This window comes from Brassica napus, chromosome C3 (genome assembly GCF_020379485.1).
Source record: "Brassica napus cultivar Da-Ae chromosome C3, Da-Ae, whole genome shotgun sequence".
Classification (NCBI taxonomy): Eukaryota; Viridiplantae; Streptophyta; class Magnoliopsida; order Brassicales; family Brassicaceae; genus Brassica; species Brassica napus.
Window position 1 is genome coordinate 4,045,739 of NC_063446.1, and position 26,748 is coordinate 4,072,486.

A 26,748-nucleotide genomic window follows, 5' to 3' on the forward strand; every position below is an offset into this window, starting at 1 on the left:
AGTGGAGAGTTTTGCTAATAACAAGGGTTTGTGTGGTTGGCCTATTGATTATTGCATTGAGCAGGAAGAAAAAGTGATCCGGTTTGGGAAGATTGGTGCGGCTGTATCTGCACCAGTAGGTACGTTCTTAGGTTGGTTCTTCAATGGTAGGAAGAAGAAACGAGGAGATATAAGACACCGAAGCTGAATTTTCTACATTTGGGATTAAAACACATGTGTTTATTCAGCTGATATGTAATCTTTTCGATATACATTAGTTTTCTGTTGCGCATCAGCGCGTGCATCTCCCTGTTTTCAGTCTGAACTCTACTTGCTTTTGATTTCACTGCCGTATTTGAAGACGTGTGTCACCTAAAATGTTTTGTATGCGTCTTCCGAATGATCATAGTCTTTTTGTATGGAATAGTGAATATATGAGGCCAGTTAAGACTGTTCCATTCCTTGAAGTTTTATGTTTCAAGAACGTCGATAAACTTCAGTCCGTAAGTCTTCAGCATCCTAATTATTCCTCTCTGATTCTACTTACATATCTTCTGTTAGTAAATTATCAATGCTCATGTTGTATCATTCTGATCAATTTAAAGCAAACCGGTTACTGATGTTGCGTTACTTGTCCTCTTTTTGTTTTTGGATCTAAATGTAAAGGATTTATACTTTACATTGTTGTTGCCAAAGCAACTTATTACAACAAGTATAAATCTTTACATAGAAACAAAAAATAAGTTAAAACCAATATATGTATGTAAACTTCCTATTAAAAAATAAGTTAAATGACTATCATATGCCGAAGTGGTTTAACAATAAATTAACAATATTATAAAGTTATAAAAATATTGAAAATTATATCATCATCATAAATATAAAATTAAATTTAATGAAAGTTGTGTTCTTATGAAGATTAGTATTAGTGTTTAAAGATTATTATTGGGAAATCCTCCAAAAGATCTTAAAAAGGGAAATACCTAGGCGGGTGTATTCAATTTAACATTTGATTTGATGTGATTTGATTTTTAATGGGATTTTAGATGATTTCAATAAGTTGCAGAGATTTAGGTGATTTTTGTTAAACTACTCTCGAATATCATATTAAACCATGAGATTTGAGTTTTAATTTTTTTAACTAAGAAACTCCACCCAAACACTCTAAAATCACCTGAAAACTTTAAAACTCCACAACTTAAAATATTTTCAATAACAGTGGATTTCAAAGTATTTTACGAAATGTCAAATTCAATAACAGTGTATTTTAAATGAGTTTTTAAAATTCATGTTTGAATAACAGTGGATTTGTCATTTTAATACAAATCATCTAAAACTCTTAGTTGAATACACCTCCTAGGATAGCACTAAAAAAAATTTATGTCATAAATATAGATTCTAAGGATCAAAATGACCGAAATGTTTCATTAAAGAGGTAAATATATATTTATACTTTTAGAGTTAACTAATCTAAACCTTAGAGTTTAGAGTTAAAGGGTGAGGATTTGAGTTTGATATTTAAAATTTTATAAAATAAAAAATAAATATTAAAAATTTGAAATTAAAATTTTTTAAAATAGTTTCAAAAAGTATTTTCGAATTACAAAAAGAAAATATGAAAAAAATAAAAAACAATTTCGAAAAAATAATTAAAAAAAAAATTTTGTAAAAAAGTTCGAATTTGAAAACATATAATCTAAAACTAAAAAAAAAAAGTTAATTTATTTTTTAATTTTTTATATATCTAGGGTATTAGAATCTTTTTACCTATTAAATGAAACATTTTGGTCATTTTCCTCTTTATGATCTATTTTTGTGATCAAAACTTGAAAATAGTCTATTTAGGAGAATTGCCCATCTTAAAATTAGGGTTTTGACCAAAAAGCATAAAAATTAGCCTAGTGGTACTTGAGGGAGCTTCGGCCCCAATACGGTCCCGGGTTCGATTCCCACTGGCCACTGGTGGATTTAAATGGGGTGATCACCAGCCCTCGTAGATGCCCTGAGGGACCTTTGGACCCGCCCTAAGGGGTTTAGTTTACCCAGAGTGTCATTAGGCGCTAGTCGGATCCCCTCGGGGCATTCAGATACCACGGTCATAAAAAAAAAAAAAAGCATAAAAATGAAAAAAAAAACAAAAACAGTTTCACATAGGAAACCTCATTTTCTTACTTTATAGCCTTGTTCAATTACGCGGCCGAGTTTTAATTTCCACGTACACTACGTTCATTACTCGGACCAACGTATACGTCAACCGAAGTGGCCCAACTCGCCACGCTGACCACACGAGTCACGTTTAATCGGACGTATAATCGGCTACTCCGCAGATTTTTTGAACAAGGTTTTATAGATATATAAATATAAATAAATAATAGAAAATAATAGAAAATAAAAAAATTCCAAAAAAACTTTTTAACTTTTCCACTTTTTGAAAATTTATTTTGAAATTAAAAAAAAACTATTTTTAAAACTATTATTTTATATATTAATTAAATGTTAACTGTAAAAAAAAATCATTAACCTCAATCCCCAAATCCTCAGCGCTTAAACAGACACGTCAAGTCTAGAATGTTGATGAACTTTAACCTGTAAGTCTTCGCCAACATAATTCTTCTTTGTTCACTTATGTTTTCATTGCTCGGAAGTTTTGTGATAGATAATATATATTATTAAAACTGAAATACATTTTGATACTATTTGAAAAAATGGATAGTAGTATAAATGAAAAATTGTTTGAAAACATGGATAGTAGTAAACAAAAGTGTCATTTTAGTAATTTCATTAATACAATTGCATTAACTGTATTTTCATATTTCGTTCAGTTTACCAATTTCATTAATTATATTAATTTAACAATATATCACATCATTAATTGTATTATTATAATAATAATACTGCAGATTTTTATTTATTAATTAATCAACATTAATTTTATGTCAATTATAAAATCAAAACTGTAAAATAATTGAGTTTTGCATATGGTTAAACTTTCGGTTAAGTTTGTTTTACTAATTTTTATTTATTTATTTTAGTTTCAATAGGTGGAAATTTACGTAGCAAGAAACATAATTCAAAGACATGTTTTGTGAATAAAATAATAATTTAAATCAAAATAATAAAAATGTATTACATTTATTGTCACTTAATTTTTCACTCCATATAATTATTTTACTAAATAAAAAAATTCTTTCTATTTCAGTTAATGTAGCCAAACACATAGAAAAAATCTTTTTATTAGTTTATAAAACAGTTTGACATGAATATTTGGTACACATTGTTCTTTTCGGGTATATTTTTTTTTTAAAATAAAACTCCGTTTGAGTATTATAAATTTATGTGTGGGTTTTGAGTTGTGTCCTTTTAGGTATGGATGAGTTCGGTTCTGATGTATAGAAACAGGTTCAAATATTTGTACCAAAATTAATAACTATATTATCCGATTCGGTCCAGATCTTTTGAATACAATTAGTTATATTACATACGACTCATCTAAAATATATAACACTAATTATGAAAAAAAAATCAATGTATAAAATGTAAAAACCTATACCCGCGGATCAATTTCTAGTTAATTATTATATGTTGTGCCTGTTGTGGCATTCTGATCAACTTAAAGCTAACCGGTTACAGGATTAGTTCTGAGATCGCTGATGAGCATTGTTCTTTTTAAACTGATTCATAGAACTACTGATGTTGTGTTACTTGTCGCTTCTCTTGGTGCTCAAGACTTTGCATATGGCTTTCTTTTGATCTGGTGTTTATATCTGCATTAGGCTTTACTTGGAGGCCCAAGAGGCAGGATCCAATCAGCCAGAGATGCAAAGCTCTATTGTGTTCCATGCAGGATACATCGATTTTGTGAGTATTCCTTTACTTATATACGTTTTTACTCTCACATTGTCTTTCTTGTCACAATGATTTATTGCATTTTCTTTTCTGGATTATGATTTGAGAGATTCCCGTTGGCACAAACAATGTATACAATACATACACATGTACACAAACCGACCTCTTTCTTTGTTCTTTTCAGTGACCATGTTTCTGATAAATGTTATTACCTCCATGACTGGTATCAGTCTTGAATATCCTAAAGTCTTCACTCGTACACCATGATTTAACATTTTTTCCACAGTTAGAATATTCAAACGCAGGGGACAAGCCGAAATCATTGTGTGTGAATGAATATCATCAAATCTCCTCCGTGGAACCCATTTTACACGACAAGAGACGACTCGTGACTTTAGAAAATCTTTATAACTATTAACTTATCATGCTCAAGTTTTGGATTCTATAACAATTTACACTTGCTATTCTTGCTAAAACCTCTCTCTTGTAATCTTCCATTGATCAAAGCTCAAAAATGTCCTTAATACCCCTACTCTCAACTTGTCTATGGTTCTTGCTGGTGTCTAGTTTCACATGCGCAAACGAGGCCGACGTAAAATGCCTGAGGACCATACACTCCCAAGTTAAGGATCCAAATGGATACTTAACGAGCTGGGTATTTGGCAACAAGACTGCAGGTTATATCTGTAAGTTCAGTGGTGTGACTTGCTGGCATGATGATGAGAATAGGGTTTTGAGCATTAAACTTGGTGGTTATGGTCTCGAAGGAGAGTTTCCTCAAGGGATTAAAAATTGTACTGATTTGACAGCTCTAGATCTTTCTAGGAACAACTTCTCCGGAGTTTTACCATCTGATATAGCCTCCTTGGTTCCAACTGTTACATTTCTAGACCTCTCTTACAATCAATTCTCTGGTGAAATCCCAGCCAGTTTACCAAATACTACCTTTCTGAACACTCTTATGCTTCAGCATAACCAGTTCACTGGTCAACTTCCTCCCGAACTAGCGTCACTTCGGAGGCTCGCCGCGTTCTCTGTGGCAGACAATCAACTGACCGGTCCCATACCTAAATTTAATGAAGAACACTTGAAAATTGGAGTGGACGATTTTGCTAATAACGAGGGTTTGTGTGGTCAGCCTATGGATGCTTGTGTTGAACCGGACGAAGATATGATCCGGTTTGGGAAGATGGGTGCAGCAGTTGGTGCGGTTTTATTTGCACCATTAGTTGCGTACTTAAGACTCGTTTGTCATCGATGGTAGGAAGCAGAAACAATGAGATATAAGACACAGGAGCTGAATTTTCTACATTTGGGATTGTAACACATGTTTTAGTCACATTAAATATTATGCATCTTTGAACAAAAAAAATAAAAATATTATGCATCCTAATACAACGAATAATAAAAATGTACATGCAGCAGAGTATCAATGAATAATATTATATTTCAACTTGGAAAACCTCTGTAACCTCGCACACAAATTATAATTGCAGTAGCTATCGAAATCTGCAATATAAGAATTTCGTGGTGCTTCTTCGTTGAGAAATCTGGAACTATCAAAACATGTTTAGAAAGATATAAAATGCAAACTTGATTGCTTTTATGTCTAGTCTTGAGGGTTATGTTCTCTTCATGAGTTAATGAGATGCGCAATTTTGTTGATTATGCCCTTTTTGCCAAAGGTTGCTGCACACTATGGAGGAGAAGTATGCACCTTAATGGTGGATTTGAGTCACAAGACATAGTGCTGAGTGATTTTCTTTTAGTTTTCTCACAATGCTGTGTTCTTGTTTAATGTTTCTAGGTTCTTGCCAAAGTGATTTTATTATGCGTTTCAGAATTCATATTTTTTTTTTTATGCCTAAGTGATTTTATTATTTTCTTTATGATGAATTTTGTATATACAAGCCAGCAAAGTCTCCTCAATTATAAATACAATAATTTTTATTGAAAATAATAAAAACATTGCGGAATAATGACAGCCGTTGATCTATGTAGCAGCAATGATATGGACAAGAGTGACGGTGGTTCGCTGTCGGTTTGATCGGACTAAACAACAGCACAGGTCACTTTCGTCATTATACCTAGGCCTGGGACTTATTATCCGAGATCCGGATTCGATCCGAGATCCGCTCCGAAAATAGGATATCCGGGGTGCCCGGATCCGAATCCGGATAGTAAAATCTTGGATCCGTGCAAACCGAATCCGGATCCGGATATCTTAATTTTTAGGTCCGGATATCCGGATCCGGATCCGTATTTTTAAAATACATTAAATTTTTAAATTTTATTAATATTTATATTTGATATATTAATATTTATACATGAATTAATCTTATAATATTAAATTTTAGTTTTTACAATATTATAAACATATATAAATATATTTATAAATATTTAATTTATGTATTATATTAAAAAATTAGTATTTTTTGTTAAAAAAAATATTTTTGATTATTTTGACGGATCTGGATCCGGATCCGGATATCCGCGGATAATAGAATATCGAGACGGATATCCGAAATCCGAATATCCAGAAACCACGAATTCGGATCCAGATATTAAATCCACGGATCCGACGGATCCGGATACCCTCCGTCCCAGGGCTAATTATACCAACTTTCACGTTCTTAATTTCCTTCTATTTTTTAATTAAAAGAAATAGTTAGTGGTTGGTTGTATTTTTCTGATACATCGGATCGGTAGGAGGAGAATCCGACTTCTTTTAAAGAAAAAAGTTTTGTAATTTTAGCTTTTCTAAGAGAGTGTGGCCACTCTGGAGACAGGTCTTCTTCTTCTATCATTCTTCTTCTGGGTTTATTCCCTTAACACTTTCTCTCCATCTCTCTCTTGATCTGAATCATAAACTCGATTTTTGCAAAAATTCAACATTGTTTTTTGTAATCGATCAACTTCATCTTCTTCAAATCAAGCGTGACGGTGGTGGTCGGTGACGGTAGCTATGTCTTCGAAGACTAAGTAAGACTCTTTACTCTGTTTCACTCTGTTTTAGTTTCAAGTAGAAGAACAGATCTGCTGTTTCTGTGTGTTCAAAGTTACTATTTTTGAGTAATTGTCAATGATGATCAAGTCAGATCTAATTACTTATGGATTCGTTTTCCCTTTTTTCTGCGGAAAGTTTAAATCTTTTGATCGAATTGTCTCTGTTTGCTTTCTTGTCTGAAAATCCGAGTGTTGTTTGTTTTTTTTGTTGGAATCAGAACTAGTTTGTCGGAAACTCCTCCGGGGAAATCATCTCCCGCAACTCCAAAAGTGGCAAGATTGAGTAGGGCAGTGAATAAATCTGAGACCACTTCTCCAAGTACACGCCTTTCACTTGATCGCTCTTCACCAAGTTCAAAGTCTTCTTCTGTTGAGAGACGCTCACCAAAGGTCCCAACTCCACCTGAGGTAATAAGTCTTTGAGTGTTGTTACAGTTCTCTGTAGATTACATTTGTTTATATTCTAGTCATATGAGAGTTGTATGTGGTCTGCAGAAAACTCAAGCGCGTGCAGCAGCGAAAGGATCATCAGCAGAGCCAACGCAGACTCGGTTGACTCTGACTCAAATCAAGGAAGATCTAAAGAAAGCAAACGAGAAGATATCTTCATTAGAGAAGGAGAAAGCTAAAGCACTTGATGAACTCAAAGAAGCCAAGAAAGAAGCTGAAGAAGCTTCTCTGAAGCTGGACGACGCTTTAAAAGCTCAGAATAACATCGAGGTTGAGAAGTTCCAAGCTGTTGAGGAAGGGATCGAGGCCGTTCAGAAGAAAGAAGAAGAGTTAAAGAAAGAACTCGAAAACGTCAAGAGCCAACACGCTTCAGTTACGCAGGAGCTTCAAAAGGTTAATGAAGAGTTGGCTAAGGCCAATGAGGTTAAGAGCAAGGCCTTGATCCAAGCGGATGATTCTAGTAAGACATATCAGCTTCATGCGGAGAAAGTTGAGATCTTATCTTCTGAGTTGACACGTTTGAAAGCTCTGCTTGATTCATCCGAAAGTGAAATGGTTGGTAAGCTAGAAGAGGAGATTGATGTTTTGAAAAGAGATCTTGAGAGAGCGAGAAGCTTTGAGTCTGAGGTGAAAGAACAAGAGATGATCATCAAGAAGCTTAATGCTGATCTCGAAGCTGCAAACAGCTCATCTGAGGAGTGGAAGAGCAAAGCCAAAGAAGTGGAGTCACAGCTACAAGAAGCTAAGAATCTAGAGAGATGTGCATCTTTATCTTTGGAGTCTGTGATGAAACAACTCGAAGGAAGCAATGATAAGCTGCACGAAACAGAATCCGAACTCATTAACCTCAAGGAGAAGATCATGACATTGGAGACAACAGTCGCTAGACAAAAGGAGGATCTTAAGGAATCAGAAGAACAACTGTCAAAGACCGAAAAAGAAGTAGAGAGCTTAAAGAACGAGCTTGAAACTGTCGTTGAGGAGAAGAATCGTGCGTTAGATAAGGAGCAAGACGCTTCTTCAAACGTTCAGAGGCTGTTAGAACAGAAGAAGAAGCTTTTAGCGGATTTTGAAACCTCAAAGGAGGAAGAGGAGAAGAGCAAGAAAGCGATGGAGACTCTAGCTTCGGCGTTACACGAAGTTTCAAGCGAAGGAAGAGAATTGAAAGAGAAGCTGTTAAGCCAAGGCGGCGGAGACCAAGAGTACGAAGCGCAGATAGAGGACCTGAAGGTGGTCATCAAAGCGACTAGCGAGAAGTACGAGACCATGCTTGATGAATCAAGACACGAGATCGATGTTCTTGTTAGCGCGGTGGAGCAGACCAAGAAGCATTTCGAGAGCTCGAAGAAGGAGTGGGAGATGAAGGAAGCTAACTTGTTGGATTACGTGAGGAAGATGGAGGAGGAAGTCGCTTCGATGAGTAGGTTGGATGGTTTGCTGAAGAGGACGGAGGAAGAAGCTGATGCTGCTTGGAAGAAGGAAGCGGAGACGAAGGAGAGTTTGAAGGAGGTGGAGGATGAGGTTGTTTATCTCCAGGAGTGTCTCGGGGAAGCGAGAGATGAAAGCGTGAAGCTTAAGGAGAGTCTGTTGGAGAAAGAGAGTGAGTTTGAAAGCGTGGTTCATGAGAACGAGGAGCTGAGGGTAAAGGAAGGTGTTGCTTTGAGGAAGATTGAGGAGTTATCAAAGTTACTAGAGGAAGCAAGATTGAGCAAGGAGGAGGTGGAGGTCAGTGAAAGTGAGAAAGAGTATGATTTGTTACCGAAAGTGGTTGAGTTTTCTTCAGAGAATGGTCATAAAAGTGTAGAAGAGAGATCTCCTGAAGTCATATCTACTGATGAAGAAGATCCACAAGAACATATCAGCAATGGCAATGGTAATGGTAATGGTATGGAGGAGAAAGATATGAATGGAAAGCCCGAGGAGGCGAAAACAGAGATGAAGGAGAAGAAAGAAGAGTCTCCAGATGATGATGATGACAAAGATAACTCAGTTGAAGTTATCTTCAAAATGTGGGAAAGTTGCCAGGTAGAGAAGAAAGAAGCTGTTACGGACAAGAAAACAGAACTAGAGTCTCCGGAGGAAGAAGAAGATTCAAGAAAGATCGATGAAAGCGATAAGGCCTCGACAGAGAACGTGGAAGATGAGGTTGTGATGGAGAAGAAGATCAAGAAGAAGAAGACTCTACTTGGTAAAGTCTTCTCAAGAAGAAAGCAGCAGCAGTAAACCCGAAATATTAAACTCTTGGAGGTAAGGAAAAGCATTAAAAAAGCTTATTATATGTAGAAAGGAACATACATATTGATTTTCATTTTGATTCCCATCAGTGTCTTTTATATATATCTTTGTTGGTTATTGATTCTTTGCTTCTTTTCGATTGTAACAACGATGTTTCTCGACCTTTGTTGTTAATGTAAAGGCTTGTCTTTTGGTTTAATTAACTTCAGTTTATTTGATTCTGCTTCTGTATTCGCGTTAGGCCCGGCGTTAAAGTATTGGTTCAGTTTGGTTTATTTTGATCTTTAGAGTGTTTAAGAAATCCGGTTTGGTTTCTATTCGATTTTTGGTTTCGTTCGGATAAAAAAGTTAGAAACCGGCTAATATTTAAAATAATTTTGGATTTCTGTTTCGATTCGGTTTTAATTTTCGGTTAACTCTGGATAAAAAATCAGAAAATTTGGGAATATTTTCGGATAAAATTTCGAGTGATCCAGATAATTTTAAATATTAGGATATAGACTATTCAGATAATTTTTTTTTTTTGGATAAATGCAATTCTTAGTTCTATATTCTGGTTCAGTTCAGATTTTTTATTTCGAAAGATATATCCCGTTTAGTTTAGATAATTTGATAGGACTCTAACCTATAAATCAAATCCCGTTTTTTTTTTATTCGGTTCGGTTCAATTTTTGGTTTCGGGATAAATGTGCCTCCCCTTATTCGCTTTATGGTTTGCAAAGCGTTTGTCGTCGTCACCTGAATAGCTACGTTTATTTACCACGTGAATACTTCAGTTCCAAAGATCCAAAAGCCCACTAAAAATAACATGGCCCACAAGAAAAAAAAAACGAAGCATTCATAACCGTCCATCATATGAAAAAGAGTTGCACTATCCAACCTTCACACGCTTACACGTGTTAAACATTCTCCATTTGCATCCCCACACGTACTTTTATTCCATTCCACACGTGTACAACATTCTCTTCCCTCTCTCTCCTGTTAGTTCATCTTCCGAAAGGCGATCATCCCTTTCGATCTTTCCTCTTCGAATCGCGTTAGATTCTGTATCATCTCCTCGATCTCATCCACTTCCGTGTAGAATCTCACATTCTCCGGATCCTTAACTCTCAAATGTTAACCTAAACTCTGTTCCCTCCGAAACAGAGCAACACTCACAAAGATGTCAGATTCAACCCAGGAAGAGAGATACAGAGTCGGATACGCTCTCGCAGCCAAGAAGGAGAATAGCTTCATCCAGCCTTCTTTGATCGAGCACTCAAGGCAACGAGGCATTGATCTAATCAAGCTCGATCCAACGAAACCCTTGCTGGAACAGGGGAAGCTCGATTGCGTGATCCACAAGCTTTACGATCTTGACTGGAAACAAAACCTCCACGAGTTTCGCGAGAAGTGCCCTAACGTCCCTGTCATCGACTCGCCGGAGGATATCGAGAAATTGCACAACAGGGTTTCGATGCTCGAGGTGATCACTCAGTTAAACTTCCCTGTTTCGGAAAGGGAACGTTTTGGCGTCCCGAAGCAGGTCGTTGTGATGGATCCAACCGTTCTTAGCTGCGGAGGAGGAGGAGAAGGTTTGGGGGAGCTTGAGTTTCCGGTGATCGCTAAGCCCTTGGACGCAGACGGGAGCGCTAAGTCTCACAAGATGTTCTTGATTTACGACCAAGAAGGGATGAAGATACTCAAGGCGCCCGTTGTGTTGCAGGAGTTTGTGAATCACGGTGGCGTGATCTTCAAGGTCTATGTGGTGGGAGACTACGTGAAGTGCGTAAAGAGAAGATCTTTGCCTGATATCTCCGAGGAGAAGATTGGTACGTCGAAAGGGTCTTTGCCCTTTTCGCAGATATCGAACCTGACTGCTACTCAGGAGGAGAAGAACAAGGAGTATGGTGAGGATAGGAGCTTGGAGAAAGTGGAGATGCCTCCTTCGAGTTTCTTGGAGGAGTTAGCTAAGGCGATGAGGAGATCGATGGGTTTGAATCTGTTCAACTTTGATCTGATTAGGGATGCGAGAGATGGTGATAGGTACCTTGTTATTGATATTAACTACTTTCCTGGTTATGCTAAGATGCCGTGTTATGAGCCTGTGTTGACGGACTTCTTCTGGGACATGGTCACAAAGAAGAGTCATGTCTGAGAACTATCTGAGGGAGGGTTTCTACCATTGCAATGTGTTGCCATTGCCATTGCAGACTATCTAATCTGCCCTGCTAATTCTCATTTGGATTATTGAACTTGTGCTTCTTCTTTTTTTTTTTCTTGGTTATTGTTTTTAGGTGTTTTTCTCTTGTTTACTTCCAAGTTTTGGAGAGCCTTGTTCATTGTTCAGATGCATAACTGTTGCTACTATTGAGAAATGAGAATCATTGGATTTCTAAGTTCTGGGCCATTTGCTCTATATTCTTAACTCTTGGTAGTAGACTAGTAGTGTATCTCCATCTCCATGTTCCTTAACAGTCTGCCAAGAATGAGATATAGTTGATTGATGAAAGTGTTTACATTGTTTTACCAATGCTAACTTAGCTCTTTTGTATCGGTTATTCTTATAAACAACTTAAACTAGAGACATGGAGATGGTTTGCAAAATATGTTCGATTTGTATCTGCATCATATGCTTACTTGTTTCTGCATTGTTGGTACATAACTAATGCCACTTATATAGTCCTTGTTTGAGATGATCTTGAGTAATCTATGTGATTTGTCTAAACTTCCGCATGAATCGATCCCTTGGAATCTGTGTTCTCCTCTGATGGAGCAAACTTGATGCAGTTTCACCTCCTGAGATACGATGTTTAGGTGGCTATATATGGCTCATATAAATCTCTTTTATGTAAAATGAATCTAGGAATCTTTCTCATATTTATGAGTTTCTAATCTTTATGATTGCGTCCTGAATATCGCCACTAGGTCTCCGATTCCATTCTCGTCCAATGGTTGATTTTTGATAATACAAAAATTGAAACCAACCACTGATTTAGCTTCTCCAGCATCTTATTCCATGATTTGATGTGTGCATATTCCCACACGCGCATATGTGTATGTATGTGTCTATATTCATTTTGGGGGTTGCATGATGCTTTAGCAACTTGGATGAAGCTGATGTGTCTAGATGTTTTCATTACTGGTAGAAAAAACAATTTACTGGATTTAATCATTATTTATTAAAATGGTACTTGTAATATAGATTTTCTTTTCATTTCTTTTGCTTGAATTGTACTTGTAATATTTATCAATCCAGTCATTGTTGTATTTTTTTTGCTCCCAACTTGCGTTAATACAACTAAAAGATCAAGCAAAAGAAATGAAATGAAAAGAAAATCTATATTACAAGTACCATTTTAATAAATAACTAGAACTTGACGCGCGTATGTTTAATTTAACTTGTGTTCAACGTAAACTCGTAAATCGCTGGTTTTATAAAAAAAATCCATGTATATTTTTTATGTTTTGTAATTTACATATAGAGTAGAACATATTATTTTATAATAAAGAAGTTTGATAATAATATTTTTATTTGTACATTATATTATATTAATAATTTTATAAGTTGATGCAATTTGATGTAATATATGAAAAAGTTATCTCCTTTTAATACATGCGATTTAGTTAATATTCATAGAATATTAATAATAGTCAATATATGAATATTGATTTGTTTAGATAAGTTTTAGAATTGTAATTAATTTATTTTAAATGAAGTGGCATAGAATCTGTAAATAAAAAGAAATACAAAAAGAAAATACTTAATTTATTATAAATTAAATGGCTAAATGTGTAAATAAAAAAGTACTAAAAATACTGTTATCCATGTTTCCAAACAATTTGCATTTATACTGTTATATCTGTTTCCAAACAGTACCAATAAGTACTTCAGTTTTAATAATATAGATGATTAAATCCAATAAATTGTTTTGTTATGGCGAAACCTCTTTGTTTTTTCTTGGTTTTTCTAATCAAATTTATGACTAAATTTTTTTATATGAAAACAGATCAATAGAATTTTCATATGAAAAACAGATCATGAAATGAGTTTTAAAAGAAAATATCTTGTGTATTACTATATAAAAACAGAATTCATGAAATACTAATCTATATTATTAAAACTGAAGTACATTTGAGATTTTTTTGTAAACATGGATAACGGTATAAAAATGATAATGATGTTTGGAAACATAGATAACATAATATTAAAAAAGTAATGAATTTAAATAATTAAGAAAAATTGGAAGTACATTATATTATAAGAAACTATCCATTTAGACAAGTTTTAAAATATATGAAAATGGTCCAATTTAATTACCTAAAAATATATTTTGTCTAAAATAATCATAAAACAAATTTAAACCTTATATAAATATTTTCAAATAAAAAAACTTTATAAAAATATACATATATTTAAAAATTGATTTTTACTAAAATATTTTCCAATAATCGTTATAAAAAAATGTTTTCAATATATATATATAAGAAAACTACAATACAAAGCATAATTTCAAACATCAGCTTAAATTATGATTTTTATGTTTCACATTAAGTTTTTAAAATATAATATATGTGATTATTTATATGATGGTACATATAAATTACTATTAGTTATATGATTATTTATATGACGGTACGTATAACATATGATTAATTATACGATGACACATATAAGATATATAATAATGACATGAAAAATAAACAGCAACATATTTTTGAAAAAATATATCAGTGCAGGCACGTGAATCAAAGTCTAAATCTTGTAATATCTTAATAACTGTTATAAATCATGTTGTGGATGTCCATAACCGGCCCAATGCTAGAGAGAGAGAGAGAGAGTCGGCTGCGCCCTTGAGGAGAGAGAGAGACGCCGCTTAGAGAGAGAGTCTACAAACCCTAGTTTCCTTTTATCTCTTGGTTTATGATTTGTACTATTTCCATATTTGTATTTTCTTTCTCTAGTCTTTCCATTATTCTATGACGGTGTAATTCCCTATATATATAGGGCTCCTTATGTTTATAAAGTTTAGATTTATAAAACACTATACGTCTTGATAATGAGTTCACGTCCCAAGCGTTTAATGATTACTGTATGTCCATGGGGGTAAGTGTGGAACACTCCGTGGCACATTTACATACACAGCACGGCTTGGCCGAATCATTCATAAAACGAATTCAGCTAATAGCTAGATCATTGCTCATGAGGTCTAAGCTTCCGGCCACAGCTTAGGGACATGCGGTCTTGCACGCGGCCGAACTGATTCATATAAGACCGTCTAGTGAACATAAATATTCCCCATTAAATTGCTTATGGGTCATGAGCCAGACATATCTCATCTTAAGACATTCGGTTGTGCCGTTCATGTTCCAATTGCTCTACCACAGAGAACAAAGATGGGACCTCAAAATGAGGATAGGGATATATGTTGGATATGATTCTCCCACGATTATAAAGTATCTTGAGCCAACTACGGGTGATTTATTTAAGACCAGATACGCGGGTTGTCATTTTAATGAATCCGAACATCCAACATTAAGGGGGGATAATAATAAGCTGGTAAAAGAGATTACATGAAATCAAACATCCTTATCTTGGGAAGATCCTCAGACTCAGGAATGTGATTTAAAAGTCCAAAAGATAATACATTTACAAAAGCTAGCTAATCAATTACCAGATTCCTTTGCTGACCCAAAAAGAGTGACTAAGTCATATATATCAGCTGCTAATGCACCAATAAGAATTGATGTTCAAGAGGGACACAATCAAGTTGCTACAGAGTCTAGACAACGTTTGAAACGTGGTAGACCAATAGGTTCCAAAGATAAGAACCCTCGGAAAACAAAGAAAGGTGCTGAATCCGAGTTTGGAACCCCAGACATGGTCGCGGCCGATCCTACCTGAGATGTGGCCGCGTCCGACCCTAAGGCTTTAGACATGGCCGACGGTCCTAATGTACCTAATACTAAAGCTTGGGACGCCAAGCTTCATGGTACTGATGGTCCGGATAATAATGAGATCTCAATAAATTATGTCTTGTCTGGGATACAATGGAATAAAAAGAATGTCGACATTGATGATATATTTGCATACAAGGTAGCACTTGAACTTATGGATTTAAATTGGGATCATGAACCCACGTCCATTTATGAGTGCACTAAACGATCAGATTGGATCAAATGGAAAGAATCTATAAACGTGGAGTTAAACTCTTTAAAGAAGAGAGGTGTTTTCGGTCCTATAATCCGAACACCATATGATGTAAAACCAGTTGAATACAAATGAGTCTTTGTGAGGAAAAGAATTGAACATGGTGAAGTCGTGAGATATAAAGCACGGCTTGTTGCACAAGGATTCTCACAGAGACCAGGAATCGATTATAAGGAAACTTATTCCCCTGTGGTGGATGCTACTATTTTTAGATTCCTGATAAGTCTGGCTATAAGAGAAAACTTAGACTTGCGGTTAATGGATGTAGTAACTGCATACTTATATGGTCCACTAGATAATGATATTTATATGAAAGTCCCAGAGGGTATTGAATTGAAAAACAAAGAGAGTTCTCGAGAACAACATTGTATAAAGTTGAATAAATCTCTTTATGGATTGAAACAATCAGGTCGAATGTGGTACAATAGACTAAGTGAGTACCTAGTAAAAGAGGGCTATAGAAACGACCCGATCAGTCCATGTATTTTCATAAAGAAATTCGAAAATAAAGGATTTATGATCATGGCAGTGTATGTGGATGATCTGAATATCCTAGGAACCTCTGGAGAGATTTTCCAAACAGTTGAATATCTTAAGAAAGAATTCGAGATGAAAGATCTTGGAAAAACAAAGTTCTGTTTGGGATTACAGCTTGAGTACATTAATGATGGAATCCTTGTGCATCAAATGGCATATACAGAAAAGGTACTCAAGAGATTTAACATGGCCGACTCACACCCTTTATCCAGCCCCATGGTCGTGAGGTCCCTCGGTCTGGACACTGATCCGTTCCGTCCTAAGATGGACGATGAAGATGTCCTTGGTCCCGAAGTGCCATATCTCAGTGCCATAGGAGCTTTAATGTATTTGGCAAGTCACACACGGCCTGATATATGTTTTACCGTGAACCTACTATCTAGGTTTAGCTCTTGTCCGACCCAAAGGCACTGGGACGAGATTAAACATATTCTTCGTTACCTGCAAGGAACGAAAGACTTGGGTTTATTTTATACTAACCAAAACAAAGAAGGTTTAGTTGGTTTTACTGATGCAGGTTATCTTTCGGATCCACACAATGCACGATCACAGACAGGCTATGTGTTTACACATGGTGGAACGGCCATATCATGGCGTTCCATGAAGCAGACGATCGAGGGAGTAAATCACTTCCTACCTGCACGTTCAGAAAGCTTACGCATCAGATTGGGATGCGTAGACTGAAAGACCTTCAGTGATGCAGGGGGAGTAATACGTGTTGTACTCTTTTTCCTTCACCATAGTTTTGTCCCACTGGGTTTTCCTGGTAAGGTTTTAATGAGGCAACATCTAAAGCATATTACAAACTCTTTATGGTTATGGCATCCAAGGGGAGTGTTATAAATCATGTTGTGGATGTCCATAATCGGCCCAATGCTAGAGAGAAAGAGAGTCGGCCGCGCCCTTGAGGAGAGAGAGAGATGGCCGCTTAGAGAGAGAGTTTCCAAACCCTAGTTTCTTTTTATCTTTTGATTTATGATTTATACTCTTTCCATATTTGTATTTCCTTTCTCTAGTATTTCCATTGTTCTATGACGGTGTAATTCCCAATATATATAGGGCTCCTTATGTTTATGAATAATACAGATTCTATTCTCTTGTTTCACAACAATAACAATGTTTTCTAAAGAAGAAAATCGTTTGATTCCATATACAGTAGAACCTCTATAAATTAATAATTTATATAAATCAATAAATTTCGTCGGTCCCAGTTTGGACCACAAATTAATAAAATAATAAGATAATATTATTTTTAAAACTCTCATGTAAATATATTATTCCTATTAAAATCATAAATTAATAATCTATATATATATATTTTTTTTTTCTATAAGTAAAAACAAAACATTATATTATTGGTTTTATATTCGCAACTAAAATATCTCTATTTTTTTAACATTTCAATATATTTTGATAATATTTAGTGTAATTATATCGAAAAGATAGTGTAGCCGGATCTAATCCAAGATGTTTCATCTTCTTCTTGATCTTCGTATTCCGGTGGTTTTTTATCTAGTTATCCCTTCGACCAGAGAAATGAGAGGTTAGACCACCTACAACGTCCAAAACATTCATTAAACATGTATAGAATAAGTAGCATGCGTAACTAAAGCGTTCATAATATAACGTGACTTATATCAATAACACTTTATATTACGTCTCATTAGGGGTGGGCGATCGGATATCCATCCACTCGGTTTCGGTTCGGATCTATTCGAGTTTCGGGGTCAAAGATTTCTGCCCCGTTCGGATATTTCTAAATTACGGTTCGTGTTCGGTTCGGATATTTGCGGGTTCGGTTCGGGTTCGGATAACCCATTAAAATTATTTTTAAAATTTTTAAAATTTTTAAAAATTTGAAATTCATTATATACTTTAAATTTCTCAAAATCTAGAAACAAAATATTATATTACATAAAAATTTGAATAACATATGTCAAAATACCTAAACTTAACATATGATTTGATTTGGTTTGAATATTTGGATAGATAATCAATAGATATTTCAAACATTTTTGGTGTTTTGAGTATATTTTAGCTATTTTAGACATTTACTTTTGACTATTTGTATATATTTTCAAGTATTTTGGACAATTTAAAAATATCTTATATATTTTGGATGTTTTTAATAGACATTAAATCTAAAATCTCTTACACTAAATTTGCGAAGTGATTTTGCCACATGTCCTTTTTACAATCAATTTCACAAAACAAATATTACATGGCTACTGAAATTGATGATTTGTCTTATAGCTTAATATGACATGGACAATTGCATTTAATGTTAATTTATATTTTTTATAAACTTTTTAAAATATGGTAATAACTCATATATTACATTTAATGTCAATTTATATTTTTGGATTTTTTTTTAAAATATGGAAATAACTCATAAATCATCATTAAAATAAATATATTCAAATATGGCATTATAAATTTCGAAATATAATATAATTATATATTTTTAAATTATACAATTTTATTACTAAAATTTTCAAAAATGTATACAATTTTTTTAGAAAATTATAAAAATTTATTCGTAAAATCATTATTTTCTTATATATCTTCAAATTTTTATAAATATTGTTTAATTTTAATTTTTGGTAATTATGCAACTTTTACAAATTTATTTAATATATTTAGTTAAAATAAATAGATAGAAAAATCTATCTAAGATTATAATTTCAAATATATACATGCATATTCTTAAATATAACTTTTATGTTTAATTAAATCAAATTTATATTAAAATATTGATACGAAAAAGAAAATTTACAATATTAATAAAATTTATTTTAAAATATAATTTATATTTATCTGTTAAAAAATATTTAAATTTTTTTACTGCACATGGTGCAGGAAGACACGTAGTATATTTATATAAGAGGGTATAGAAATCAATTTCGGATACATTCGGGTACCCGGAATACTTCGGTTCGGGTCGGGTTCGGTTCCGATTCTTTAGATACCAAAATTTTGGACCCGTTCAGATATTTAATCAATTTCGGTTCGAGTTCGGTACTATTTTTTCGGACGGGTTCAGTTCGGTTCTTCGGATTCGGATTTTTTTTTCCAGCCCTACGTCTCATAATCAACTTATCATGCAGAAGTTTATGATTCGTCAAAAACTTAGTTTTTTTGTTTCTTCACAACTTCTGAAAGAAAGAATTTTAATGAAGCTGACTAAACATATCGGACCTAAATCAAAGAATGGTGTAACATTGGAAAGAGGTTTAATTTGTCAAAAATCTAGTTTGATATGGAGTAACGAAAATATATGACAGAAGATGAAATGATCCGGTTGCCAAGTTGGGAGTGAAGTTCTATAATACGTTCTTCTTCATGCATCAGTAAACACCACCTCGCTTGAGATCGGGTCTCAGATAATTAATCCATCTCAACAAACCTTCATGCACACGTAAACATTAAACAAACATAAATAAAAGAGAAAATTAAGCAAAACCCTAATTATGGATGGGGTTATACGAACCCGATTAGAGCCGTCATATGATGGATGACGTACCATTAACGCATTACAAGTCCGGCCCATTAAAGAGAAATAAATAGACGAGAGAAGAAGTGGGTTAGAGGACTTTTCCTGGAGAAGAAGCAAAACGAAGGTTAATTCTCCGAACATGGATGTGACAGAGACGCAACAGATAACAGCAAGGACGATCGAGAAGGTGGTCGTTCATCCACTCGTCTTGCGTAATATCGTCGACGATTACAACCGCCTCGCTAAGAAATCAGGCAAGCGCGTTGTCGGTGTTCTTCTAGGCGGTAGCTCCCATGGTATCGTTGATGTCATCAACAGCTACCCAGGTTCGCCCCTCAACTCCCTCCCTATCTTCGATCTCACTTCCCGCTTTTCCCTCAGAAATTCGGGTTTAAGGAAAAAATAAATTTTTAGGTTTTATTTGAGTTTGCATAGATGTTATCTCTGGACACTGTCACTAGGAACCTACGTGTTGCTAGCATACGACTTATTTGCATATTGATTTGTAGTGCCCTTCAAGGAGGATGGAAAAGACCCATGTGGCGGGTTTTTTTATCACAAACACCACCGCTCAATGTTGCAACTGTTCCACGGCATTAATGGTACTTCAGAAACTTTTTTTTTTTTTTTGAAAAGAAGTACTTCAGAAACTTGCTGCTTTGATTTTTTATATGTCTATGTTGCGACCATGTTTTTGACAAAAATTCTTTTCTTTTCAGACATGGTTGGTTGGTACAGCACAGGCCCTGAACTTCGAGATAATGATTTGGATGTTCACGCTCAGTTCTGCCACTATGCTCCCTATCCAGTGCTGGTCGTTATCAATGTAGGACTTGGAATTCCCACAAATTCTTACTATACTATGTCCAGCCTCGAGGTAACGCACATACTCTTCCTAACAATTTATATTTTGTATATATTTAATCATCTTGATTGCATACTGCTTCTCTTCAGAAAATCGAGAAAGAAGTCTTTGTTCGTGCGTCTGTAGAAATCGCTCCTCATGAAGTCAAGGAGGACTCTGGTACGTCCCAAAAAAATAATAGAGCCATCTTCTGTGATCGTGTTTGAGAACTGTCTTGTCTTCTCATATGTACATTTTTTTTCTTCTCAGGTGAAGAACATCTCCTCTGTGAGTTTCAAGATACAACTACAGAAATTGCCCCCAAGGTAACTTTCTTCTTCTCATATCTACGGCTTTTGCTTCTCATGTGTTGAATTGTTCTTTAGATTAGGTCTCGTTTCTCATTTTATGTTTTTTATGTTTCAGAGAATGACATTGGGAGGTGTGAGCTTTGTGGATGCGATGGAGTCGTACATGGATTTCTACAAAAATCAGTGAGATGATTTTTTTTTTTTTTTTTTTTTGGAAATTTCTTTTAAGATGTGCCATTAATGATATCTTGTGAATTTACATGTTTTTAACTTCTTATTCTTGCATGGTTTGGTCATTTAGAGCATCATTTAGGCACATTTAGGTTGCATATCATTGCATTTGTACATATCAGGTGTTGGAGAGCACCATGGATGAATTAGAGGACCATTGGTGGGATTTTAAGTGCAATTGGAGTCCAAAAGAAATGTTAAAAGTGATCATTGGGCGAGCACCTTACCAGAGCGACCAGCTGGGAGCGACACCGTCAAGTCGCTCTGATCTCCCTATCAGAGCGACCTTACTAGAGCGACAGGGAAGAGTCGCTCGCGTATTGATCACCCGGAGACAACGAATCCGGAGCGACCTCTCGAAGCGACACAGCGAGGTCGCTCCCGAATCCGGAGAGTGAAAGATGAACACGGATGAAAGCCTTAAAGATCTTTTCTGAAGCTGAAAATTTGTGGAGACACTGGAAATTGAGTTAGCTTTCCAATGGAAGTGGTTTCAAGTCATTTGGAGCTGTATTGGATAAGTTATAATCGATTTACTACAGGTGTATCAACCCTTGCCGGGGACCACTGGAAAGTTGATGGGATTAACCAACTTCCCACTTTCTTCCACCCACCTTTCCTTTGCACGATTTTTCCTACTTTTATGTATAATATCTGCTTTCTTTTTATCATAAGAGTGGGCAAGAAACATCATTATCCAACTTTGTAATAATTTAACTTGTCAAAACTCTCTCTCTTTGAAATATCATTGTTCTTAGTGTTCTTGAGCTGTTCTTCAATTGTTCATCATCTGTTATTGAGTTTTAATTTCGTTTTGCTTATTTAATCCTTGTTTATCTTTATTCTCTGTTGTATTTACTTGAATATGCTTCAATCTATTATGAGATTAAGTGTTTTCATGAAGATTAGTGAGTAGTTTCCTTAAGAATTCATGGGTTAGGGAGATTAGAGTAACTTAGTGAAGATCTATGGTGTTATTGTATTAGATCCTTGTATGAACTTGCTTGTTGAGTATTTTTAATGCTTGTTTAGTCTTGATCACTCTAAACCTGATTTCTAAACACTTCTCATCAGACATGATTAGATGAAGTGTTTGAATCAACTCAACTAAGCTCTAGTGAGATTAGCCAAGGACACTTGATGTTAAAATTGCTAGATAGTTATTAAACTTGAACTTAAAGATTGCTTGATTGAATTAAGCCAAAGACATTTGATGTTTAATGATTTCTAAGCAAATGGACATTTACCTAGACATAGGACTTGTCTAAAATTGTGTTTAGACTTAAGAGATTACTTTGATTGAAAGCTTGTCACCTAGATTGGATCTTAGTTACTTGAAGTCAATTCCCTTAGCCCATGGATTCACTTGTTTATATTTCTAGGATATTAGTTTGTTACAAATCATCTATCTTCTTGTTTGCTTAGATTAGGAAGGTTTGTGTATTCTTGGTGTTATAAGTCTCTAGTTCTCTGTGGATTCGATCCTAAAATGCTACAATGACATACCATTCGATTGTGGTATTGTTGGCACATTAGGTTAATTGGTGTGTGCTTAAACGCGTAATCAATTTGGCGCCGTTGCCGGGGAACTAAGTAGATTTGTCATTAAGATTTCAAACTTTCTTGAGATTAAGCTTTATTTTCTTATGCTTTGTTTTGCTTTTGTATAGCTACTAACCTCTTCTTCTAGCTTTTGTTATTTGTAGAGATGGCTTCAAGCTACTCTGAGAAGCCACAAGAAGAGGAAGAGACATTTGAAGATCGCATTGAAGATCAGCCATATGTGAAGCCACCACCCTTTGATATACGCATACTCACACCAGACCAAAGGGATGAGTTGCATCGGCTTCAGAGAATGAAAGAGAATCGGGACAAGACAAAGAGAAACCTAGCACAACTTATCCGGATACACCTCATTAGGGACCGAGCAGAGTTTGAAGAAAGGGAGGTTACCCAGTATGAGTTAGATGCTGCTTGTGCCCTTAATGAGGTAATGTATTGGGCTCCACCACTCCAACTGGAAGGTATAGAAATTTCCACTTTAAAACTTCAACTCGAGGAAATATGCTTGCCTTGTGGTGAGAATAATATCTCTGGTCTTAATTCTCTTGTGCTCATGAATGAATGTCTTGATCTGATATGTGAAACTAAGAAACTAGATGAGTTGAGAATAGAAAAACTTGTTAGAGATCATATTGAAGTTTGTTTTGACAAGAGCTATCTATGTGCTTCATTTGATCTTGAATCTGAGTTTTTCATTCTTGATGAACCTAGACCTCTTCTTGAACTTCCTGATTTAGGGGATGAACTTGATGTGGATAAGCTCTTGCTTGAGATAGAAAACCCCCATGCTGAAAACTATCATGAGAATGTGAACATTGTGTATTATTTGATTGATGGAGATAGAGTTGACTACTTTGTTAAAACCTCATTTGAACATGTAGTTGATTTTGTGTTTCCACCTAATGCTTTTGATTCTCATGATCATCTGAACCTCAAGGAGCATTTCATAACTCATGTCATATCTTTAGTGAAGCTCTTTGAGGAAAAATCTGTCTATTTTCTATGGACAGTAGTGTGCTCCTTTGCATACTTGGTTCCTTGTTCTTGGAGGAGAGGGACCAAAGGTGCATTGGCTCAACCTTTTGATACTTATGATTAGCAAGCACACAAAGTCAAGCTAGAGACTTAAAACAAGCTCACTTGGGAGGAAATCTCAAGAGTATCCTTTGTATATATGTGTGAATGTTTTTAATAAATTGTGTGAACTATCCTTGTTTGTGTGTTTGTTTGTGTGAATTGTGTGTCATTTCAGTTTGGAAGGTGCTCAGGAAAAGGAAAGGATTCAAAAGAGGCTAGGAAAGAAACACAAGTGCTGTGGAGACATGCTCATAGCGACATATCCATAGTGACATGCTCAAGTCGCTACAGTCACAAGGTAAGTACTCTAATCCGGTTTAAAATCTCTCCACATCTCTAGTAATTTTTATTTTACTTATCATGTAAACCACTCCAAATTCAAAGTCACACAAGAGACTGTGTGATTCGAGTGTGGTGGGGGTACTATAAAAACTGATCATTTTGCTTGGTTTTATTTGGATGATTTGCATTTGACATATCTAGCACTTTGCATCTGTGTGGATTTTAATGATTTGCATTTTGGATTTTCTTGTGATTTCTAAAAAAAAAAAAAAAAAAAAAAAAAAAAAAAAATTTAAAAAGAGTTGTGAGTTTTGAATTATGCATAGGGAGCCATGATTGAAATTGCCATGAAAAGAACATATCTACAAGCATCTCTTGAGCCTTGAAAACTCTTTTTGAAACATGTTGCTCATATGATATTGACATTGTTCTTGAAACCAATTACAAACTGAACTTGAGCATAATGAATTTAATCTCTCTTGCATATGGGCACTTGCATACTTGATCATGGATTTCATACACATTTGGGTTATCTTATTCCATGTCTTATCCTTTGATTAACCCAAATAGCACTCCCCTACCCTTGAACCCTTGCCATTCTTTGAAACCAATATCGATTTGTTGAGTGAGGTCTCTTATTGATAGCTTGTCATGTGCAAAATCTTGAGAGTATTGGGAGCGACATATGTTTGTTCTCATCTATTGCTAGCATAAGATCCTCATTTGAACTAGCATCTAGGATAATGAGTGAGTTTGTGTGTTTTTAAGTTGTTATATCTTGGGTTTGAGAGAAGAGAAAAAGATCAAAGAGTGTCAATAAGAAAAGAAAACCAATAGGAACCAAGAAAATAAAAGAAGAAAAACTCTTAAGTGTGTCAATTAGAATTCCCCAAAGTAAAAAAAAAAAAAAAAAAAATGAATGAAAGATCATAATGGGGAAAGAAAAAGAGTGTCAAGTTCTTAGTTGGTTGATCATGTAAAAAAAAAAAAAAGAGAGTTCACTTGGTGAGAAATGTGAGTGAAGTGTATATACTTGGGTTTTGAAATATAAAAGATGGGTAGAATTTGTAATCACTTAGGAAGAAGAGTAGAATGATGAGAATGAGCTATGTATGCATGAATTGCTCCTAGTCTTAGATAAATTTTGCATAATGATCATGCTCCTTGTTCTTGAGTGATTGCCACCATTAAAAAGATTGTATTTGAACCTTTCTTTTTATTCATAAAAGACCATTAATCTACCAAGCCAAGTGATTGAGATCATGTGCCCATTTGTGAGAATCCACCTTGTGTGTGTGTGTGAATGAATGTGAGAATTGGTTGAAGTTACTTGTTGATTGATGAGCATTGCACTTTGTATAAAGAAATAAAAAGAGGTTGATAGGCATTGAGAAGCTAGACTGATAAAAGAATGACCAATGATTGTTTGCTATGATCATTTGGAATGTTGTAGAAGAGCTAAGATGTGTGTCTTTTGGCTATGAGCTCCCTTTTTCAAACTTCTTCCTTCTTAGGACTTGAAAGTTTACTTGAGGACAAGTAAAGGACTAGTGTGGGGGAGTTGATATCTTGTGAATTTACATGTTTTTAACTTCTTATTCTTGCATGGTTTGGTCATTTAGAGCATCATTTAGGCACATTTAGGTTGCATATCATTGCATTTGTACATATCAGGTGTTGGAGAGCACCATGGATGAATTAGAGGACCATTGGTGGGATTTTGAGTGCAATTGGAGTCCAAAAGAAATGTTAAAAGTGATCATTGGGCGAGCACCTTACCAGAGCGACCAGCTGGGAGCGACACCGTCAAGTCGCTCTGATCTCCCTATCAGAGCGACCTTACTAGAGCGACAGGGAAGAGTCGCTCGCGTATTGATCACCCGGAGACAACGAATCCGGAGCGACCTCTCGCAGCGACACAGCGAGGTCGCTCCCGAATCCGGAGAGTGAAAGATGAACACGGATGAAAGCCTTAAAGATCTTTTCTGAAGCTGAAAATTTGTGGAGACACTGGAAATTGAGTTAGCTTTCCAATGGAAGTGGTTTCAAGTCATTTGGAGCTGTATTGGATAAGTTATAATCGATTTACTACAGGTGTATCAACCCTTGCCGGGGACCACTGGAAAGTTGATGGGATTAACCAACTTCCCACTTTCTTCCACCCACCTTTCCTTTGCACGATTTTTCCTACTTTTATGTATAATATCTGCTTTCTTTTTATCATAAGAGTGGGCAAGAAACATCATTATCCAACTTTGTAATAATTTAACTTGTCAAAACTCTCTCTCTTTGAAATATCATTGTTCTTAGTGTTCTTGAGCTGTTCTTCAATTGTTCATCATCTGTTCTTGAGTTTTAATTTCGTTTTGCTTATTTAATCCTTGTTTATCTTTATTCTCTGTTGTATCTACTTGAATATGCTTCAATCTATTATGAGATTAAGTGTTTTCATGAAGATTAGTGAGTAGTTTCCTTAAGAATTCATGGGTTAGGGAGATTAGAGTAACTTAGTGAAGATCTATGGTGTTATTGTATTAGATCCTTGTATGAACTTGCTTGTTGAGTATTTTTAATGCTTGTTTAGTCTTGATCACTCTAAACCTGATTTCTAAACACTTCTCATCAGACATGATTAGATGAAGTGTTTGAATCAACTCAACTAAGCTCTAGTGAGATTAGCCAAGGACACTTGATGTTAAAA

The 26,748-nt window shown here is 35.1% G+C and overlaps 4 protein-coding genes across 4 annotated transcripts; all 4 read left to right on the forward strand.

Annotated features, from left to right (window-relative positions):
• Nucleotides 1–4,339: 4,339 nt before the first annotated feature.
• Nucleotides 4,340–5,089, forward strand: LOC111203540 (probably inactive leucine-rich repeat receptor-like protein kinase At5g48380). Its single transcript, XM_022697398.1, has one exon. It carries the CDS (start codon nt 4,340–4,342, stop codon nt 5,087–5,089), a length of 750 nt encoding a protein of 249 aa, XP_022553119.1.
• A 1,411-nt stretch (nt 5,090–6,500) lies between these two features.
• On the forward strand, nt 6,501–9,715 carry LOC106432801 (WEB family protein At5g16730, chloroplastic-like). The gene is made up of 3 exons (XM_013873650.3): nt 6,501–6,807; nt 7,050–7,239; nt 7,327–9,715. The coding sequence occupies exons 1-3, from the start codon at nt 6,791–6,793 to the stop codon at nt 9,502–9,504; spliced, it is 2,385 nt and encodes a 794-aa protein (XP_013729104.2). The 5' UTR covers nt 6,501–6,790; the 3' UTR covers nt 9,505–9,715.
• A 741-nt stretch (nt 9,716–10,456) lies between these two features.
• Nucleotides 10,457–11,894, forward strand: LOC111204326 (inositol-tetrakisphosphate 1-kinase 1). The gene has a single exon (XM_022698712.2). It carries the CDS (start codon nt 10,679–10,681, stop codon nt 11,651–11,653), a length of 975 nt encoding a protein of 324 aa, XP_022554433.2. The 5' UTR covers nt 10,457–10,678; the 3' UTR covers nt 11,654–11,894.
• A 7,191-nt stretch (nt 11,895–19,085) lies between these two features.
• LOC106383437 (26S proteasome non-ATPase regulatory subunit 7 homolog A-like) lies at nt 19,086–24,877 on the forward strand. Its single transcript, XM_048752003.1, has 6 exons — nt 19,086–20,065; nt 20,249–20,341; nt 20,459–20,616; nt 20,694–20,763; nt 20,854–20,909; nt 21,010–24,877. Exons 1-6 carry the CDS (start codon nt 19,879–19,881, stop codon nt 21,079–21,081), a joined length of 636 nt encoding a protein of 211 aa, XP_048607960.1. The 5' UTR covers nt 19,086–19,878; the 3' UTR covers nt 21,082–24,877.
• Nucleotides 24,878–26,748: the final 1,871 nt, after the last annotated feature.

Bases quoted from the DNA above. Each gene is read 5' to 3' on its own strand.
- LOC111203540 (XM_022697398.1), top strand. From the start codon at position 4,340: ATGTCCTTAATACCCCTACTCTCAACTTGTCTATGGTTCTTGCTGGTG.
- LOC106432801 (XM_013873650.3), top strand. The intron at 7,240-7,326 runs GTAATAAGTCTT...TGTGGTCTGCAG, and splicing joins AGGTCCCAACTCCACCTGAG to AAAACTCAAGCGCGTGCAGC.
- LOC111204326 (XM_022698712.2), top strand. From the start codon at position 10,679: ATGTCAGATTCAACCCAGGAAGAGAGATACAGAGTCGGATACGCTCTC.
- LOC106383437 (XM_048752003.1), top strand. From the start codon at position 19,879: ATGGATGTGACAGAGACGCAACAGATAACAGCAAGGACGATCGAGAAG. The intron at 20,342-20,458 runs GTACTTCAGAAA...TTTTCTTTTCAG, and splicing joins ACTGTTCCACGGCATTAATG to ACATGGTTGGTTGGTACAGC. The intron at 20,910-21,009 runs GTAACTTTCTTC...TTTATGTTTCAG, and splicing joins CTACAGAAATTGCCCCCAAG to AGAATGACATTGGGAGGTGT.